The following is a 22,329-nucleotide window of genomic DNA, read 5'->3' on the forward strand; positions in this document are numbered from 1 at the left end:
ATCCCTATGGATGTGATGTATCTCAACAGGGCTTGATTTGCATTTCCTTAACAACTAATGATATTGAGCATCTTTTTCATGTGCTTATTGGGAATTTGAGCTCTTATTTAGAGAAACGTCTGTCCAACTTCTTTACCCAGTTTTATAATTGGGTTATTTGTCTTTTTATTGTTAACTTGTAAGAATTCTGTATACATGTTGTAAACAAATCCCTGTCAAACATATGATTTGCAAATATCTTCTCCCATTCTCTGTGATGTATTTTAGATTTCCTTTGGTGTACTTTGAAGCACAAAAGGCTTTAATTTTGATGAAGTCAAATTTATATTTTCTTTTGTAGACCTGTAAGTGTCACATCTAGGAAACAGTTGCCTAATTCAAGGTGATTACTTACTGCTATGGGTTCTCTTAGAGTGATGTAGTTTCAGCTTTATAGTCTGTTAGCTCTTTGAGGCAGGATTTGACTTAATTTTCTTTGCGGATGTTTTTGCAGTTGTATAAGCATCACGTGTTGGAAAGACCATTCTTTCTCCATTGAATGGTCTCGGCACCCTTGTCAGAAATAAATTGAGGGGCCACCACTCTGGCATGGTAGGCGGGGCCTCTGTGGTGCCAGCATCCCATGAGGGTGCAGGTTTATGTCTGGCTTCTCCTCTTCCCATCCAGCTCTCTGCTATGGCCTGGGAAAGCAGTGGAAGATGGCCCAAGTGCTTGGGGCCCTGCACCTGCTTGGGAGACCTGGAAGAAGCTCCTGGCTCCTGACTTCAGATGGATCCAACTCCAGCCATTGTGGCCATTTGGGGAGTGAACCAGTGGATGGAAAGTCTTTCTCTCTCTCTCCCTCTCTCTGTTTGTAACTCTGCTTCTCAAATATATATATATAAAATTATTAAAAAAGAAATATATTGACAATAGATTTATTTCTGAACTCTTTGGTCTGTATATCTGTTCTATGCCAAGGGCCCCTTGCATTTCCATATGAATTTTTAGATCAACTTGTTAATTTCTGCCAGTACAGCAGGTGACATCTTGCTAGGGATGTACTGAATATGTTTATTAATAACAGGTTGTTCTTTTTCTAGTTCCTTAAGTTAGAAAGTTAGGTTGTTGGCTGGTGCTGCAGCTCAATGGGTAATCCTCTGCCTGTGGCGCCAGCACACCAGGTTCTAGTCCCGGTCAAGGCACCGGGTTCTGTCCTGGTTGCTCCTCTTCCAGTCCAGCTCTCTGCTGTGGCCCGGGGGTGCAGTGGAGGATGGCCCAAGTGCTTGGGCCCTGCACTGCAAGGGAGACCAGGAGAAGCACCTGGCTCCTGGCTTTGGATCAGCACGGTGCGCCGGCCGCAACGCGCTGGCCCCAGCGGCCATTGGAGGGTGAACCAACAGTAAAGGAAGACCTTTCTGTCTCTCACTGTCCACTCTGCCTGTCAAAAAAACAAACAAACAAAAAACAACAACAAAAAAAGTTAGGTTGTTGATTTGAGATCCTTCATGCTTTTATTTTATTAATTTATTGTTATTTCATGAAGCGGAAAGGCAGATACAAAGAGAGAGAGACCCAGAGAGATCTCCCATCTTCTGGTTCATTCCCCAAATTTCTGTAACAGCCAGAGTTAGGCCACACCAAAGCCAGGAGTCAGACACTCAATTTGGGTCTTCTATGTGGGTATCATGGAACATCATGTCTCCCAGAATGTGCAGGAGGAGCCAGGACTCCAACCCAGGCATTTCAGTATGAGATGTGGGCATCCCAATGCTGCTTCAAACACCAGCTGCAAAGTCTCAAACTTTTTAGTATATGCATTTATGGTTATAAAATTTTCCCTTAGCATTGATTTCCGTGTGTCTTCTAAGTCTTGGTATGTTGTTTTTCCATTGTATTCATTTTTAGCATTTTCTAATTTCCCTTGTGATTTCTTCTTTAGTCCATAACTAACAGTATATAGTTTAATTTCTACAAATTTGTGACTTTCTCAGTTTTGCCTTTGTTAATTTGTAACTTCATCATATCATAGTCAGAGGAGGTATTTTGAATGACATTTAAATTCTTAATCAACTGAGACTTAATTTGCAGCCCAATATGTGAGCCGCTTTGGAAATGTCCCATCCAGGTAGTAGAACGTGCGTGGCGCTACAGTAGCGTAGACAGTCTTGTGTGTGTCTGTTAGATACATTTGGTTTCTTGTCTTGTTGAAATGCTCTCCTTCCTTACTTATCTTCTGTCTGCTTGTTCTATCCGCCATTGAGAGTAGGGTGTTGAAATCTTCAGACATTATTTTGGGAGTATATATTTAATACTTCAGTTTGCTACACATGATATTTTGAGGGCCTATTGAGTATCTAAATTCTTATAGTCATTATGTCTCCTTGCTGTATTGAAGCTTTTGTTAATATACAATGTCCTGGTCTGTCTCTTATAAATCTTTTGGTTCAAAGTCTCTTCTACCTCATGTTAGTGTAGCCACCCCTAATATCTTCTGATTGATGTTGACGTAGAATATATCCTCTCACATATGGCAAGCGTACTTCTTTCTTTGTTTCTAAGGTGAATCTCTTGTAGACATAGTTGGATAATACTTTTATGTGTTTTGCTGATCTCTGTTTTTTAACCAAGGAGTTTGATTTATTTACACTTAGAGCAATGACTGATAAGAAGGGCTTGTTGCTATCATGTTGCTGTCTGTTCTCTGTGTAGTTGGTTGGTTGTTTCCCACGTGACTGGCTGCTTTGGTGTTTAGTTCATTTTTTGTAGCGAAATGTTTAAATTACTTTTTTGTTTCCTTTTGTGTGTATTGTACAGTTATTCCCTTAGTTGTTACTATGAACATCACATTTGACATCCTAAAGTTATGGCACTCTGATTTGAAGTTACGCCTGTGTAACTTCACTAACAGAGAACTCTGTGCCTCAGAGCTCCCTTCCTGCTCCCTTGCTGAGGTTACAAAAGTGCATACTTCTACACTCTGTAGGCCGGAACAGAAACTAATCATTATTTTTAACTCACTGGCCTATTAAATAATGCAGAAAACCAACAGTAGAATTACAAACCATTATTAGCAATGCCACCAGCATTTATCAATCCCCATGTATTTGCCTTTATTAAGAACTTTATTTTTTTTGTATGATTTCCATGACTGTCTAATGTCCATTTCACATGCACGAGGCCCTGGAACGTTTGTTGCAGCAGGCCTAACGGTTCTAAACTCTCTTAGTTGTTATTTACTTAGTTGTTATTTTTGTTGGAATGTTTTAGTTTCTTCCTCACTTTTAAGGGATGGTTTCTCCAGGTACAGGATTAGGATTCAGGATTCTTACTTGACTGCTTCTCTTTTTAGCAATGTGAATGTACCAAGCACTGCCTCTGGTTTTCACAGTTTCTGATAAGAAGTCTGACTGTCTTGAGTAGTTCTCTATTACTGCTCTCAGGATTAACTCTGTGTTCATCGTTTGAAGGTTTGATGATGATGTATTTTTTAGAGCACATCTTGGGCCAGCACTGTGATGTACTGGGTAAAGCCACCACCTGCAATGCTGGCATCCCATATGGACACCAGTATGAGTCCTGGCTGCTCCACTTCTGATCTTCTGTCTGCTATGGCCTGGGAAAGCATTGGCAGATGGCCCAAGTCCTTGGGACCCTGTACCCACGTGGGAAACCCAGAAGAAGTTCCTGGCTTCAGATCGGCCGAGCTATGGCTGTTGCGGCCATCTGGGGAGTGAACCAGCAAATGGAAGATCTAGATCTCTCTCTCTCTTTCTCTCTCTGTCTCTCTCTCTGCCTCTCTGTAACTCTGCCTTTCAAATAAATAAATAAATCTTTTTTAAAATCCACTTATTTAAAAAAAAAGATAGGCTGCATCTCACTTGGAGATCATTGTGCTTCTTTGATGTTTATGTTCATAAAATTTTACCAAATTTGAGAAATTTTCAACCATTATTTTCTCAGTTATCTATCATCTCTTTTCATGTGTTCTTGCTCTTCTGGGATTCCCACAGCGTGGGTGTGGATCAGTGTGGTGGTGCCCCACTTCCCCCTTGTGTTCTGTTCTCTTCTGTTCACTGTTTCCCTCCTGTCTCTCTGACTTCGTCACTCCCATTGTCTTTTGTTGTTTCAAACATGCCTTTAAATCCTTCCTGTGAGTTTTTAATTTTAGTTGTTTTTCTTTTAACCTCCAGAATTTCTTTTTTATTTCTTTTTATGTTTTCTGTTTCTTTATTGATATATCTAATTTGTTTAAACATTTTTTCTTGATTTTCTCCACCTTTTTTTTTTTTTTCATTCTTTGAGTATGTCTAAGATGCCTCTAAAATGTGTTTGTGGGTCAGCATTGTAGCACAGTAGGTTAAACTGCTGCCTGCAATGCTGGAAATCCCATTTGAGCAGTGGCTAGAGTCCTGGCTGCTCCACTTCCAATCCAGTTCTTTGCTGGAAATGGAAGGTGGGCCACTGGCCCCCTCCTGGGAGATTCTGATGAAGCTCCTGGCTTCTGGCTTTAGCCCGGCCAGCCTTGACCACTGCCGCTGTTTTGGGGAGTGTACCAGCAGATGGGAGTACTGTGTATTTTTTCCCCTTTAAGTCTTTCTGTATTTGATTTTTATGGTTAGGTGCTTATACACATACCCATCCCCCAAATCACATGTATGTAATTGTAGAATCCTGTTCAATTCACCTCTTTACCATTTTACCAGTATTTAGTGGCCTTTGGTCCTGTGATGGTTTTTGATGTGAAGTATATATTGTCTGATAGAAGTGTAGCCACCCCTCTTTCCTGTGGTTACTCTTTTCATGGAATACCTGTGCTATCTTAACTGGCTGAGTTCAGATAACCAGTTTTCAGGTTGGCTGATTCTGATTCTTCTACTTGAGTGAGTCTATTATTGTAGACTTGTGTTGAATTTTTCTTGCTCATTCATTATGTTTGTCAGCTCTAGAATTTCTGTTCAGTTCTTTTTATGGTTTGGACCCCTTTATTAAACTCCTAATTGTGTTTCTGTACTGTTTTCATCATTTGGCTTAGTTGTCTATGTTCTCTCTAGTTCGCTGAGTTTCTCTGCCAGGTAGTTTCTATATCTCCATTTTGTTAGTTTGGTTACTTGAGCTTTATTTTTTCTTTTTTCTCGTGTTTACCTGAGTCTTTCTGATCTTGTTTTTTTCCGTTTTTGTCTGCACATTTGAAGAAGCAGTCACCTCTTTTTTTTTTTTTTTTAAGATTTTATTTATTTATTTGAGAGGTAGAGTTACAGACAGTGAGAGAGAGACAGAGAGAAAGATCTTCCTTCCATTGGTTCACCCCCCAAATGGCTGCTACAGCCAGAGCTGCGCCAATCCGAAGCCAGGAGCCAGGAGCTTCTTCTGGGTCTCCCATGCGGGTGCAGGGACCCAAGCACCTGGGCCACCCTCCACTGCCCTCCCGGGCCACAGCAGAGAGCTGGACTGGAAGAGGAGCAACTGGGACTAGAACCGGTGCGCATATGGGACGCCGGCGCCGCAGGCGGAGGATTAACCTAGTGCACCATGGTGCTGGCACAGCCACCTCTTTCAATCTTTTTCAATCTTTGCACACTGACCTCAGCGGAGAAAACACCTCCCCAGCCAGTGTGGTCAGAGATTATAGGCAGGCTGCTGCTGGAGTCCATGGCCAGGTATCAAGCAGACCTGTAGTGGACGGCACAGGCAGTGGTCCCTTGGACTCGTGGGCCTGGAGCAGAGTGTGCAGCCATTTCCAGTGCTCACTTCACTCTCCTTATCCTCCGTGGTGAGCTCATTCTCTGAGACTCTGCCTAGAAGCTAGGATACGGGATTTGAAGGGAGGGGGACGGTGGTGAAGGGAAACTGGTTTTCTTATCTTGTGATGCTTTATTTTGTAGCTGTTCTTCACATGGGTGTGGAAACTTTCGCCCTGGACCCCAGAGTTCTTGTCAAGGTGTTTTGAACCATAAATGGTTGTTAAATTTGCATCTGGGGTGGACAAGGGCTGGACCTTCCCACGCCATTGTCTTTTGGACCACAGTTGAGCCTGTATCCTGAAAGGTCGCTGAACTCACTTACTAGTATGTGTGTGTGTGTGTGTTCCTTAGGGTTTTTCTTGTGCAAGATCGTATCGTCTTCAGAGACACAGGTACTTCCCTTTCTCCCATCCTGCTTGTACACCTTGTGATTTTTTTATTACAATTACTCAGTTTCCCTGGATAGAACTTCCAGAACAATGCTGTGTAGATGTGGTAGGAACAAACACTTTTATCTTTTTCTCGACATAAAAGAAAGCTTTCATTTTTCACTGTTATGTATGATATTGACTGTGAGTTTTTCATTAGTTGATTCCACCATGTTGAAGAAGTTCCCTTGTAGTCCTTGTTTGTTGAATACTTTGTATTATCAAAGTGTGTTGGTTTTGGTTTTTGGGTTTTGTGGACTGATTTTTTCCTGTCCTGTGAGTAGTTGTTTTTCTAATCACATGATACATCACATTGGCTGGCTTACACATGTTACATTTTGCATTCCTAGGAGAAGTTCCTATCATTCATGACGCCTTTTACGTGTTGCTGGATTCTGAGTGCTAGTATTTTAGTTAGCATTTTTGTATTACATCTATATTCGTAAGAGTTATTCTTTAATTTTATTTTCTTGCCATGTCTCTGGTTTTGATATTGAAGAAAGCTGACCTTACAGACTGAGGTGAAAATTTTACCTTCTGTTTGTGAATTGTTTGTGGAGGATTGGAATTTTTTAAAGATTAATTTATTTTTGAAGGATTTGTATTAACTGTTCTTTAAACATTGGATAGAATTCACCAATGAAATTATCTATACACAGGCCTTTTTTTTTTCTGGGATTTAAAAAATACTAATTCATTTACTGGTTATAGGTTTAGGCTTTCTGATTAGTGCTGATGGGTTTTAGTAGTTTGGATCTCTCTAGAGAAATGCCCATTTTATCTATGTTGTTGGCATTAAGTTGTTCATAGTATTCTCCATTACTTTTTTTTTTTTATTTCTGTAAGCTCAGTAGTGATGTCTTTTCTTTCATTCTGATTTTAGTAATTTGAATCTTACTTTTTGTTGGTCATTATAGCTGAAATTTGTATTGGTTTTGATCCTCTCAAAGAAGCAATGTTCGGTTTTATTGATTCTCTTAGTTGTCTAGTCTCCATTTATTTTTATGATAATTTTTATTATTTCTTTTCTTCTGCTCATTTTGGGTTTCCATGGATCTTGGTTTTTCTAATATATTAAAGTGTAAATTTGTTATGTATTTTAGATCTTTTGCAAATATAAATATAAGGGCTGGCATGGTGGCACGGTGGATTAAGCCATCGCTGTAATACTGGCATGTCATATCAGAGTGACAGTTCAAGTCCCAGGTACATCCAGTCCAGCTCCCTGCTAAAGCACCCGAGAGCAGCAAATGACGGCTCAAGTACGTGGGTCCCTGCCACCCTGTGAGAGACCCAGGAGGTCTTCTAGGCTCCTGGCTTCAGCCTGGTCCAGACCTGACTATCGAGGCTGGCTGGGGAGTGAACCAGCAGCTGGAAGCGCTCTGTCTTTTCCCACACCCATCCCTCTTCCTCTCCCTCTCTCTGGCATATTCCCTTTTCATAATTAACACATCTGAATCTATATTTACAACTGTCAGTACATGTCATAGGTTTTGGTTTTTATTCTATTTTTTTCATTAATTTCTAAGTTTTTTTCTGTTTTTACCTGCAGGTTATTTTTGGACTCATTGGTTTTTATGGACTTTATCAGTTTCCATATATCTGTGAAATTTACCATTTTTTAAGCATTGATGTCTATTATAATTCTGTTATTATGAAGAACAATGTGATATTCATCTATATTATCAATAAGCCTGTGGGCTATCCCTTTGCATCACTATAAATGTTTCCTTAAATTATTATAATTTATAGATCCTTTTGTAGTTTTTAGCATTTTTGCTGTTGTTATAGTGAGAAAAGCTGGAAATATTCATGTATATAACAACTTATTTCCAACATACGCTTAGATATGGCTGTGGGCAGCACGCACTGTCAGTGTTACTACGTAATGCTAAGCTGTTGTCTCAAGATGTCTGTTCAGACACCTGTCATCCAACTCTCACTGCTCCGTACCCTCATCAGCATCAGAATTTTCCAGTTTTGTGAAACTAGTAAGTATCTGCAGGTTTTTCTTTATGGTTCCAATGTCCATTTCCTTGAAATCCACTGAGCACAAGTACCATTTCTAGTGGTGGAGGATCCATAATTTTGTTTTCCTTGCTATCTTTGTCAGGTTTGTCAAATATACTAGGAAATTTACTCTTTGTTATATTAATAATCACAATTTTTTGGAGGTCTGGTATCTAAGAAAACTTTTTCTCCTTTCTCTGTTTTTTTTTTTTTCAAACACAGAAGAGCAATGATCTTTTTTTTTTTTTTTAAAAAAAGATTTATTTATTTATTTGAAAGGCAGAGTTATACACAGGGAGACAGAGAGAGATCTGCCATCTGCTGGTTCACTCCGCAGATCACCTCAACAGCCGGGGCTGGGCCAGGAGGACACCAGGAGGCAGGAGCTTCTTCCAAGTCTCCCACATGGGTGCCGGGGCCCAAGGACTTAGGCTGTCCTCCACTGCTTTCCCAAGAGAATTAGCAGGGAGTTGGATCAGAAGGGGAGCAGCCGGGTATTGAAACAGAGCCCATGTGGGATGCTGCCGCTGCAGGCTGCGGCTTTAACCCACTGAGACACAGCACCGGCCCCTCCTTTCTCAATTATTTGACATTTAAACCATGATGACTTTTAGGTTAATGGTGTGACACTTTTATTGCACGGTGATGCATGCACATGGTGAAAGCAAAAGCAGAACTCAGGTAGAGCAAAAGGTTTACATTGCAAAGCAACCTCTACGGCTCCTGCTGTCACTCCCCGGAGTGACCACCCTGAACTCATCCTGTTCTTGGTTCCTCTGGTTTTTATCATGCCAAGTAATTAGACTGCAGTAACATTTTCATTTATCTGCTGGAAACAGGAGTTCTTAGCAAGGGACTATCAAAGATGGGAAATTGCATTTCATACCATTCTCCACTGCCCCTCCCAGAACACTCTGGGCAAAAACTCTTGCCGGTGCCGCGGCTCACTAGGCTAATCCTCCGCCTGTGGCACCGGCACACCGGGTTCTAGTCCTGGTCGGGGCACCGGTTCTAGTCCTGGTTGCTCCTCTTTTAGTCCAGCTCTCTGCTGTGGCCCAGGAGTGCAGTGAAGGATGGCCCAGGTCCTTGGGCCCTGCACGCGCATGGCAGACCAGGAGAGGCATCTGGCTCCTGGCTTCGGATCAGCGCGGCAGCGGCCATTGGGGGGTGAACCAATGGTAAAGGAAGACCTTTCTCTCTGTCTCTCTCTCTCTGTCCACTCTGCCTGTCCAAAACAAACAAACAAACAAACAAACAAAAAAAAACCTCTTAAACTTTTTCTTAGTTTTGGTTTTTTATTACCCCTGAATTATGGTCCCATACTTCTCTCAACTTCTCCCTTCCTCATGCTCTGAACTCCTGGGAGCTGTATTGTTTTCCTACTTGTTAGAGTTAATTACATATTCTGTCATTAGAAATGTATTTGCTTTCCACTTTGTATATTGATTCAGTGTAACATTTGTAAATCCATTAATGGTTTTTAAATTATATGTTGCATTTTTTAATTTGACTCACCGGAGAATCAAATAATATGACTGTCAGTATAATTAAGGTGACATAAAGTCTTTTCAAGCTGATAAATAGTGAAGCCATCGCCTCGATCAGGTAGAATCCCTGTTTCCATACTCAGTCGTTCAAGGTCATGGAGAGTAAGGGAGCAGAGCGAAGTCTGCCAAGTTTATTTCTATATCACTTACCGTTCTGTTTCTCAGGCTTGCCGTCCCCTCGCCCTGAATGTGGTCAGACACTGCTGGAGTACGGACTCTCCATTGAGCCTCTGTGCCCACACTCCTGCCTTCCTTCTTATGTGCCTGGTTCTGAACATTCGTCACAGTCTGTGTCTCACATTCACTCATGTTCTCAGTTCTCATGCGGATTTCTTTCCCCTTCTACGTCTCCATTAAAATCAAGTGGGTGGGGGTGACTAACAGAACTACTCAGATCTTCACGAAGTAAAAGATTTACCTTTAGAAAAATCACAGAAGCTACCCAAGTCTTTGCAGATTTTTTTTCTTTTCAACTAATCGTGGTTTAACTTTTTCTGTAAATCAAATATTGAACCAGGAAAATAAGGTTATCAGTAAAAAAGACACAGCTGTGTTCTTTGCTGACAGTATACACACTGAAGGACTTGAAAATTGGCACTGGTAGTTGTGGTGGTCTCATGGTGCGCTTGTTTGGAAGAAACACAGTGTAGTATGTGGTTATTGGTAAAGACAGATTCAGAAACCTCTCTTAGGATCAAGGATGGTAGCAGACACTGGAAAGAAGGGCTAAAGAATCAATTTTGTCTCCATACTGTTCTTCTCTCCTTGTATCACAGCCTTCCACAGTTCGGTCTCAGCAGTATGTTACAGCATCTCCCACCACCCCAAACCCCCGCCACACACACACACACACACACACACGCACATGCACACACACACACACGCACACACATGCACACACACACGCACACACATGCACACACACACGCACACACACACGTCATTTCCCCTTGACAGTGGCTTTTCCTGGGTTTTTGATGGTAAATAATTTAGGAATAGAGTCCTCACCTGCCAGTACCAACACTACAGCGTTCCACGTCTCCTAAATAGCAGGTAGCACTGTTACCACAAACGGGAGAAGCATGGAGGTTTGATGTTCCTTCTGGGGAGTCTGCGCACCAGCCAGACTAGACGCATTCGGCCCAGCATGCTTTTAGCAAACCTGCACTTACATTCATGCGGAGTCACCCGTGTCAGAGCATCCACGCACCAGAATAATGTCATATAAATCTTACATTGGCAAGTCTTAAAATTTCAACAGCGGCTTTGATCTCCTAAATCCACTAAGATATAAAAGAAGATGAAGTGTCACCAGAAGACCCTATCGTTAGTTAACAAAATAGAGAATGTTACAAGGGCTAAGTACTTCAACTATAGCTCTAATGCTGACATGGGCAGACAAAATGAAATTTACAACTTCAGCTGGCTGAGTAGGATCATCCAAGTTGTATGTATGTATAAACTTCCTTTGAATGCTACCTGCCAAAGACTAGCAGTGCCTCAGCTTGTTCTTCTAATTTTTGGCAGTATTATTAAGCTGTAATTGACAAACTCTACATATTTGTTGACTTCAGTATCATATTTTGATATATTTGTATATTTTTAAAAGATTACCACTATCAAGCCCATTAACATATCCATGGGTTCACACAGTTACCTTTGTGTGTGTGCTTCTGGTAAGAATACTTAAGACCTATGTCTTAGCCAATGTCAAGCATGAAGTGCATTTTTGTTAGCTGTGTCCCCAGAATGTATTCATTTTGTAATTGAGTGTTTGAATCCTATGACCCCAACCCTGACTCCAACTCTGTTTTAGAGTTAACTCTTTAGATTGTGCATATAAGACTATGCAATATTTGTCTCTGTGTGTAGCTTATTGTACTTGACGTAATATCCTCTGGGTTCATCCATGTTGTCACAAGTCACAAGATTTCTCCTTTTTTAAAGACCGAATAGTATGCTCTTGTATACATACTGTGTTTCCTTCGTCCGTTCGTCCACTGACAGCATGTGGGTTGGCTCCACATCTTGGCTGGCGTTGATAATGCTCCCATGAACACAGGAGAACAGACTTCTTCAATGCACTGATTTAATTTCCTTTGAATTTACAGCTGGAACTGGAATTGCTAGATTTCACGGTAGCTCTATTTTTAATTTCTTGAGAAACCTCTGTACTGTTTTCCATATGGCTGTAGCGATTTGCATTCCAACTAACAGTGTAGAAGGGTTTCTTTTGCCCCACATTGTCCTGAGCACTTGTTATCTTGAATTTTTGACAGTAGTTATCCTAGTGGGTGTAAGGTGGCATATCGTGGCGGATTTGGTCTATGTTTCTCTTGTGATTAGTGATGTTGCATTCCTTCATGAGCCTCTTGGCCTTCTGCAGGTCTTCTTTGTAGAAATGTCTGTACAGGGCCTTTGCCCATCACAAAATGTATTAACAGTGATGGTACAGACTTTTGGACTACAGCGTGACGTTTCAGTACAGCTATGCGTGTCTTGATGGGATTATTTATTTATTTAGCACTGTTGAGTTGAGTTACTTATATATTTGGACGTTATGCCTGAATAGATGTTTTTCCCATTCTACATGATGCCTTTGCAATGTGCTGATTGCTACTCTTGCTAGGCAGAAGCTTTTAAATTTAATTCCGTTTTTGTATTCTGTCTTTATTTTACTGTGGATTTTGGTGTGATGTACAAATAGTATTTGCAAAGGCCAATATTGCAAGGATTCTTCCCTATGCTTTTTTCTTATTGTTTTATAGTTTCATGTCTTAGAATGAAGTCCTTAATTCATTTTGAGTAGCTATTGCAGATGGTGTAAGAAGCCTGATTTAATTCTTTTCTATGTGAATGTCTAGTTTTCCAATACACTGTATTGTAGATTCTCCTTACTCTACTGTGTGTTCTGGAGACTTTTGTTAAAGTTGGTTGTATATGCAGGGGATTATTTCTGGACTTCCTATTATGTTCCATTATGCCATGTGTTTGTTTTCATCCCAGTACCATACTGTTTTGATTTTTCTAACTTTACAATGCTATTTGAAATCAGAAGGAGTGATGTCTCCAGCATTGTTATTCTGGTTCAAGGTTGTCTAGCTGCCTGACGTATCTGTGGTTCCACATGGGTTTTAGGATGACTGTTCGCTAATTGTGTGGACTTTTTAGGGATTGCGTTAACCTGCAGATTATTTTAGGTGAAGTAGAGGGTTTGGCAATATTGATTCTTCCTATCTAGGAACGTGGGATTTCTTTCCATCTGTTTATGTCTTCTTCAATTCATTTGTGTTTGTTTTTGTTTTATTTTTACTTTTTTTTATTAGAATTATAAGTCTCTTACCTACCGCCATGTGTCAAGTGTAGGAGTATTCTGAATTCGATGGTAAACCTAAATATTTTAGTGAATTCTATACTTCAGTACATTCCACATGGTTAATCAGCATCCTTGCTTCAAGCTTAAAGAACTCTGTATAGGTGTGCTAGCTAAGGTAGTTCTAGTGGTGAAAGGCTCTCTCAGGTTTTGTTTGGGAAAGTCTCTCTCGCTCTCATATCTAGAGGACAGCTTTGCTGGGTGAAGTGCTCTCAGTTGGCAGTTTTTGATTTTTCTTTCTGTACTTGGAATACAATATTCCACTCTTCACTGGATGAAAGTTTCATTTGAGAAGGGCACATATAGGTTCGTGGAGATTCCCTACCGTGTAATGAGCCTCTCTTCTCACATTACTTTCAAATTCCTGTGTTTTTTTTTTCTTTTGAAACTTTTATTAAAAAACTTCTCAGTGAACTCTTCTTTGGGGTGAACCCTCACAAAGGTGTTCCGAGCCTCATATGCCTGAGTGTACACGACTTTGGGGTGAACCCTCATGAGGGTGTCCCGAACCTCGTATACCTGGGTGTACACGACTTTGGGGTGAACCCTCATGAAGGTGTCCCGAGCCTCATATGCCTGAGTGTACACGACTTTGGGGTGAACCCTCATGAAGGCGTCCCGAGCCTTGTGTACCTGGGTGTACATGACTTTGGGGTGAACCCTCATGAAGGTGTCCTGAGCCTTGTGTACCTGAGTGTACACGACTTTGGGGTGAACCCTCATGAAGGTGTCCCGAGCCTTGTGTACCTGGGTGTACATGACTTTGGGGTGAACCCTCACGAAGGTGTTCTGAGCCTCCTATGCCTGAGTGTACACGACTTTGGGGTGAACCCTCATGAAGGTGTCCTGAGCCTTGTGTACCTGGGTGTACACGACTTTGGGGTGAACCCTCATGAGGGTGTCCCGAACCTCGTATAGCTGGGTGTACACGACTTTTGGGTGAACCCTCATGAAGGTGTCCCGAGCCTTGTGTACCTGGGTGTACACGACTTTGGGGTGAACTCTCATGAAGGTGTCCCGAGCCTCATATACTTGGGTGTACATGACTTTGGGATGAACCCTCACGAAGGTGTTCCTAGCCTCATATGCCTGGGTGTTCACGACTTTGGGGTGAACTCTCATGAAGGTGTTCCGAGCCTTGTGTGCCTGGGTGTACACGACTTTGGGGTGAACCCTCATGAAGGTGTCCCGAGCTTCGTGTACCTGGGTGTACATGACTTTGGAGTGAACTCTCGTGGAGGTGTTCTGAGTTTCATGTACCTGGGTGTATACGACTTTGGGGTGAACCCTCATGAAGGTGTCCCGAGCCTCGTGTACCTGGGTGTACATGACTTTGGAGTGAACCCTCATGGAGGTGTTCTGAGTTTCATGTACCTGGGTGTATGTGTCTCCCCCAGCTTTGGGAGATTTTCAGTCATTATTTTTTAAATAGGCTTTCTGCCTTTTACTGTCTCTTCTAAGACTCCCATAATGGACATGTTAGCTGTCTTGATATATCACATTAATTCCATAGGCTTCCCCATTCCTTTTGATTTTTTTTCTTTTTCTCTTCTTAGAAGATACTTTCAAATGACCTTTCTGTTTGTGGATTCTTTGTTTGCCAAAGTCCGCAGTCAGTGAGCTCTCTCACATTTTTCACTGTGTTCATGGTGTTCGTCAGCTCCAGAGTTTTCTTTCTTTCTTTTTTTTTTTAATGACATCTATCTCTCTGTTGAGTTTCTTTTTCTGTTTATGTATTGTTTTCCTGTTTTTAAGGAGGTGTTTATCTGCTGAATTTCTTAAAGCAATTATACTGAATTCTTTGTCAGGAAATTTGTATATCTGTATTTATTTGTAGCTACTTATTATAATATTAATATTATTGTGTTCCTTTGGTGATGTCATGTTCTTTGAAATCTTGAATGGCTGTATTCACATGTGAGGAGCAGTCGCCTCCGCTAGTCTCTTTCGTCTGGCTTTGTGAGAGAAATGCTGTCAGCGGTTTTCCTAGCAAGGGGTTCGGAGGCTCTGTCAGAGATGTTCTGTGGGTCCTTCTGCCCTGTGGCTGCTGTTCCCTTTTGCAGATGAGGGAGTCTTAGGATTGCATAATTACTTTCAGTCCTACAAAGCCTGGACGGGTGCTAGGAGCCTCTTCTGGGGTTTTCCTGGGTCATGGAGTGCAGAGTGGTTAGCAGGGAAGATGCCTCGCCCCCTGCTCCCAGTCCCCCAGACACTCAGCTGTGCTGATCACACTGGTATTCCCGGTAGAGAAGAAATGAGTCCCTGGTAGCTTCTCACACAATTAGAGGAGCTGGGTGCTCACTCGCTGTGCTTTCACTTTATCTTGGGGAGGAATTACAAGCTGAGGGTCTCTTGGCACCGAGCTATGTGCCTTGAGGGAGGGGTGTCGCAAGTAACCTGGAACTGTTGTTTGTGTCCGCTGTGGGTTTTTCCCTGACGATGCACTGGGACTTCTCTGCTCAACTCCTGGGCTGCCGTCGGTGCTGTCCTGTGTGGGCAGTGCACAGAACGGATGCTTCTGTCGTTTTCTTAAGGTTACCCTGGAGCCCTTAAGGCTCTGAACATTAGATCACAACAGTAATTTTTTCCCTCCATCTCATGGGAAAAATCCCACCATTCAGCCAAATGAGGCAGTTATGCTTCTGAGTCAGCATGGAGCCTCGTCCTCAGCGGGGTCCCTTCACCATTTACTTCTGGCAGACAAAGCTGAGGGACTGCTACCAATGAGAAATCAGGTTTTCCAGGTGAAAGACAGCACCTTTTATAAAAAACAACCCTTAACAGTCTTACAGTTTGAAAGATTTCCTTAACTACTTTGTGAGTGAGATAATGTTTAGTAGCCTTATCTTGAAATACCTGCAGAATAATTTGGAGAAAGAAATCTAAAGATTGACTGTGTTACTGTTTTTTAAATATGATAGTAGCACAAATTTTATTTATTTTAAAAAATTATTTGAAAGGGCCGGCGCCGTGGCTCACTAGGCTAATTCTCCGCCTTGCGGCGCTGGCACACCGGGTTCTAGTCCCGGTCGGGGCGCCGGATTCTGTCCCGGTTGCCCCTCTTCCAGGCCAGCTCTCTGCTGTGGCCCGGGAGTGCAGTGGAGGATGGCCCAAGTGCTTGGGCCCTGCACCCCATGGGAGACCAGGAGAAGTACCTGGCTCCTGGCTCCTGCCATCGGATCAGCGCGGTGCGCCGGCCGCAGTGCGCTGGCCGCGGCGGCCATTGGAGGGTGAACCAACAGCAAAAGGAAGACCTTTCTCTCTGTCTCTCTCCCTCACTGTCCACTCTGCCTGTCAAAAAAAAAAAAAATTATTTGAAAGGCAATATGACAGAAAGAAAAGGAGATGGATGGATTGATTTTCCATCTGCGGATTCCCCAAAGCGTGGGGCTCCAAACAACTGGGGCAGACCATGCTGAAGCCAGGAGCCGACTCCAGCCAGGTCTCTCATGTGGGTGGCAGGAACCCAGGCGTTTGAGCCATCGTCTGCTCCCTGTCAGGCACGTTTGCAGGGAGGATCAGAAGCAGAGTGTATGGAACCTGAACCAGTGCTCCAAGGTGCGTCCGGCGCATCCCAAGTGACAGCCTAACCTGCTGTGCGTTAGCACCACCCCAGTGCTTAAAATAGGAAAAGTGTTTTGCATTCAGCATTCTGAACAGCGGGAAAGATGCATCGGAACACCGTCCTGGCTAATCACTTCATTGTTGGAGTCAGAGAAGTTGGAGTTAAATACGTTTCATATTTAATGGCTTTTGTAGTCTTAGGTTACTTCATTTCTCAAAGTCTCGCATTCACAAGATTGGCTTGCAAACTAATCGAATGTATGGATATAGTAATATAATTATAACCGTGCAATACTTTTTAGCTCTGGTCTTGTCCTCCTCCTCTTCCCTCTGGCTGTTCCTCCTTCATCAGAGGCCAAGAAATTAAGCCTGAGAGTGGTACAGGCGTCTCTAAATGTATGTAAATAATTAGTATGAAAAACAGACCAATGGGACAGAGAGTCCAGAAATAAGCCTGTGCACCCATGGTCTATTGATTTTTGCCAGAGATGCCAAGAGCACACAATGGGAAAGAACAGCCTTTTTAATAAATGGAATTGGGACAGTGAGAAGCCTACATGCAGAACAGGATTGCACCATACGTAGAAATCAATTCAAAATGGATTAAAGATACAAATGTATAGCACTTCAGGTTTTTTTTTTTTTGTTTTTTTGTTTTTTTTTTTTTTTGACAGGCAGAGTGGACAGAGAGAGAGACAGAGAGAGAAAGGTCTTCCTTTGCCGTTGGTTCACCCTCCAATGGCCGCCGCTGCAGCCGGCGCACCGCGCTGATCCGATGGCAGGAGCCAGGAGCCAGGTGCTTTTCCTGGTCTCCCATGGGGTGCAGGGCCCAAGCACCTGGGCCATCCTCCACTGCACTCCCTGGCCATAGCAGAGAGCTGGCCTGGAAGAGGGGCAACCGGGACAGAATCCGGCGCCCCGACCGGGACTAGAACCCGGTGTGCCGGCGCCGCAAGGTGGAGGATTAGCCTATTGAGCCACGGCGCCGGCCCAGCACTTCAGGTTATGTGAAGTTATTAGAAAAGAGCAAAAGCAAAGGTATAAAAATGCGTTAACTTCAGACTTAGCAGCTTCTGCACAGCGAAGGAAGAGGATCAACAAAATGAGGAGACAGCCGACAGGAGAGGAGAATTCACTGTTGTTCATTCCTGAGAATGGATTGCTATCCAAATTATACAGGAAACTCAAACTACCCAATCATAAGAAAACCAAGAACCCAAATTTTAAAAAGAGTAACCAAGGAATCTAAACAGACATTTCTTCAAAAATACACAAAAGACCATTAAGATATGAAAAAATGTTCAAAATTACTAACCTTCAGGCAAATGCCAGTTAGAACCACAGTGTCACTGACACATGCTAAAATAACTGTTATCACAAAGGCAAAAGGTAACAGAATCTTGTCTTTCCCACAACAAATTTTTCTTTAAAATACATGAAGAGTTTTTCTCAAGGAGTAGCTCCTGACTAAGAATCTTTAGGGCTGTGGTAGTTAAATTTAATCAGGAAAAATTGCATTTAGATGCTAGGTAACAGAGAGGACTTGATGAAAGCTAAAATTTATTGCATGGTTATAATTATATTACTATATCCATATATCTGATTACTTTGCAAACCAATCTTATGATGTAAATGCTATTAATAACCTCTTTTTGCATAAGGAATGTTAGAATCTGAGAGACTAGCAGAATGTGGAGAGGAATCCTTGTACATTGTTGGTGGGAATGTAAATTAGCACTGCTATTTTGGCAACAGAATGGGGGCTCCCCAAAACGTGAAAATAGAATTACCATATGATTCATTTGAATGTATAGCCAAGTGAATTGAAATCAGAGTCCCAAAGAAATGTCTGTAATCCCATCTCCTTTGCAGCATTGTTCATAGTATTCTAGCTCTAGAAGCAATCAAGTGTCTACCCATGGATGAATGGATACTTTGTGCTGTCCATATATAATGGAATCTTATTCAGCCTTAAAAAGATGGAAATTCTGTCATTTACGACAGCCTGTGCAAACCAGGAGGCTGTCATGTTAAGTGAAATAAGCCAGGCCCAGAGATACAAACAGCACATTCATGCATATGGAATCCAAAACCTTTGAACTCAGGAAAACAGAGTTTGGTGGTGGTTACCAGTGGATATTGGGGTGAACTGGGGAGACATTGGTCAAAGACAGAAAGTTTCAGTTAGGAGAAATAATCTCCAGAAATCAGTTGTGGTTCACTAAGACAACAATTGGTAGCCGTGTATTAATACTGAAACTTTCTGAGAGTGGATTTTAAGTGTAGTCACCAAATATACTCTCTCTCTCTCACACACACACACACACACACACGCATACACATGTATATACATAACTATGTGGGATAAGGCATATGCTAAATATCTTGATTTAGCCACTGCAAAATATATATCAGAATATTATATTGTATACTATAAGTATATATTTTTTACTTTTAAATTAAAAATAACATTCAAGTATAATTAGTATGAGCCATGACTAGTAATTAGAGCCTCTCTTTCTTTTGACAGAATTTTCTCTTTAATATTTGTAGAGTTTATCTCAAGGAGTAGATCCCGACTACCAAACTTAACAGCTATGGTAATTAAGTTGAATGAGGAGAAACTGCATTTAGATCTCAGGTAGCATTTTGTCATGCCTGGATGGGTTTTGAAATCATTATTCTTTCCTGTTAAAGTTTAAGCAGAGATGTAGAAATAGCCTTCCCTATACAATTGTAGAAGCCATTGAAGACAAGTACTTGGATCAGATTTTCTTTTAATGCTAATTTCGGTTTCCTAATTCAATGAGCATTTTCTTTGGAGTAGATGTTTCTCTCAAGTTTTTTTTTTTTTTTTTTTTTTTTTTTTTAATTTTTCAGTCTGGGATAATTCTTTTAAGCTACTCATAGCATTCTTTTCTGTATCTGACCTAGGAAATATGAGGGTACTCCAAAAATTTGCTGGCAAAATGGAATTAAATGGCAAGCTTATTCTGATGCATTTTGGAAAATCTTTGCAACGATTTTTCATGATATGCATTTTCCTTGTACTTTTTCAAGATCTCGTGTGAGTAGATTTCAAAAATTTCTTGCACCAAAGTGGACTTATTTTTTAAATTATATTCTTCTTGAACTGTTGGAAGTATCCTCGTATTTCCAGTAAGCAATACTTTAGGATCACAAGAATTCTGTAGAACCAGCTGCCGGAGACTGAACCTTTTAAGCAGCCGCCAGCGTATGCTCTAGGCTTCTGTAGTCAGAGGTGTGTCCAGGCGTGGCTGGGACCTCTGTCTGGCTTGAGGTAGCAGGCCTGACTGCTGGCCTGTGTGGAGCAGACCCCTTCTGCTGCCCCTGTGGTTCCAGGGTGGCTGTGTGTGGGCGGGCACTGTGGCTGTTTCCAGAACTGCTCTCCTGTCGTGTCCCCGTGACCCCGCAGCTCAGCCACAGAGAACCCGCACCCTGCCGCTCTGCCAGAGGAGCTCTGCTTTCAGAGGGCTCACCCACGTCATCTCCCTGTGGATTAACCCACAGTTAACTGCTCAGTAACCTTAATTAAACATGCACAGGCCCCCTTAGAAACACAGGAGTGATAGCTCATCAGACTCGGAGAGGAGCTGGCACACTGGTGAACATCACCAGGGGCACCTTAGAACAGTGTCTACCGTAAGAACGGGGGAATCCGGGGCAAGCATTGCAGGTTTCTGAGGCTCTCAGAACGCGTCTCATCATCTTCTGACCTGAAACCCCCTTCCTTCACATTTCCCTAAGTGTCATTCAAGTCTGGCCTGAAGTTCCATTAACTTTCCTTCCAGATACATTTTGTATTTGCCCTTATAATTTAGTGATGAGACCTGTCATTTGTATATTACTGGAGCAGAGTGCTTCCTACTTTTCTTTAATCTGAGCTTTCATACAATCAATAGGATCTTTTTTTATAGCATCAAGCTAAGCCGTCATGGGAGGCTTCCAAAGACATCAGAAATATGGCCTGTTCTGTAAATATCCAGTCTCATTTTGTTTTTCTATCCCACCTATGCACGCTTGTCCTCTGGAGGCAGACAGCTTGCCCACTTCTGCCCTGCGCCTTGTTGCAGTTCCTAACAGCGTTATCCCTTGGTTGACCTGCTCCTTTGTCTTGGTTTTTATTTTTTATTTTTTCTCTTCTCCCAAGGCAAGAATTCTAATGCATCCTTGGGAGTTTCTTTTATTCCTGATTACAGCTGCATGCATGATCATATTCTCTCTCTAATGAGATGATAGCTCATTCTTTAATTTTGTTATGAAGAACGCCATGGGTGTTTGCATCTTACAGTTCAGGCTGTTACACATCTGTCTCGCAAAATATACGTGTTAAATGCTCCCTGTTAGTAAGGAAATGATCGAGTGAAAGTCAAAATCTGTTACGAGAGATGTGCTTCTTCACATTGGAGTGGCTTGATGTGATCAGTCTCCAATCATGAACATAAAGGGAAACTGAAGTATTTACATACTTTTGCTTCAGATATTTGAGTATCCAAACAATTTCATCCATCTTTTCTTCCTCCATCCTAGTAGACCTGGGTACAGAGCACAGATGAAGCCCAGATCTGATTTACAGAGGAAGTGTCTGAGACTGTATTTAGATCCAAGTTCCACATCCCCAAGCAGTCTTGTTTGGAGGAGTAAGTGTCCTTAACATCGCCTCCTCTTCAGTCTGTGGTGGAGTTTGCAGGTCACGTGTTGTCCTTGTTCTCTTCCTCTCTGGCTGCTGCAACACAGCACCTGGCTGCATTAAGATTTTGGTTTTGCGGCCGGCGCCGCGGCACTTGGCTTATCCTCCGCCTGCAGCACCGGCACACCAGGTTCTAGTCCCATTTGAGGTGCCGGATTCTGTCCCAGTTGCCCCTCTTCCAGTCCAGCTCTCTGCTGTGGCCCGGGAGTGCAGTGGAGGATGGTCCAAGTCCTTGGGCCCTGCACACGCATGGGAGACCAGGAGGAAGCACCTGGCTCCTGGCTTCAGATCAGTGCAGCGTGCTGGCACGCTGGTAGCGGCCATTTTGGGGGGTGAACCAACGGAAAAGGAAGACCTTTCTCTCTGTCTCTGTCTCTCTCACTGTCTAACTCTGCCTGTAAAAAAAAAAAAAAAAAAGATTTTGTTTTTGCTTTGTGGTGCTTCCCAAGCCACATGCATTCTGTGGAAACCGTGCCTGGGTTGTGGCTGGGTCTCATGCTGGGCCCGCGTTGTGCAGTCCTGTGCTGTGTTGTGGTGCTGGGCAGCAGATGCCAGCACAGTTGGGATTGTTCCAGGATTTCAGGGTTGGTTCTTCATCTCAAGGTGGTGAAGAATTACAACAAGGACAATGAAGGGGGGTGAGCTAAGCAAGTGAACGAAGATTTTATTGAGAAATCAGACTCCTGCTTTCCAGGAGGGCTCCCTGAGGGAGGGGTCCCTCAAGGTCTGGGTATAGGGACTGCTTATCGATCTTATCAGTCAGTCAACTCTTACATAGCTTCCACAAATCAGGGGTCCACTTCATTTTTTGTTGCGTAGCTCTTGTGTGGTGGTCATGGTTCCTGACAAGTTAACAAACGGTCGTTACCATGCCAACCACTTGGGAGATATTACAGTTGACAAATACTGTTGACCTGACCTGTCTCAAGGCAGGTTATGCCTTCCTGGTCGTTGCTAAGCACTTGAGACGTGT

At 42.5% G+C, this 22,329-nt stretch overlaps 1 protein-coding gene across 10 annotated transcripts in view; it reads left to right on the top strand.

Annotated features, from left to right (window-relative positions):
* Positions 1-22,329, top strand: part of TMEM117 (transmembrane protein 117) — a 471,225-nt gene that overhangs the window by 355,440 nt on the left and 93,456 nt on the right. The window contains exon 7 of one of the 10 annotated variants that reach the window (XM_089304066.1): positions 667-914. The exons of the other annotated variants lie outside the window; for them this stretch is intronic. Coding sequence (XP_089160192.1) covers positions 667-808 — 142 coding nt within the window. The 3' untranslated portion in view covers positions 809-914. Of the gene's footprint in view, positions 1-666; positions 915-22,329 lie in introns of those variants that run through there. 10 annotated transcript variants of the gene reach the window in all.

This window comes from Oryctolagus cuniculus, chromosome 9 (assembly GCF_051225735.1).
Source record: "Oryctolagus cuniculus isolate XC-2025 breed Fujian yellow rabbit chromosome 9, ASM5122573v1, whole genome shotgun sequence".
Classification (NCBI taxonomy): domain Eukaryota; kingdom Metazoa; phylum Chordata; class Mammalia; order Lagomorpha; family Leporidae; genus Oryctolagus; species Oryctolagus cuniculus.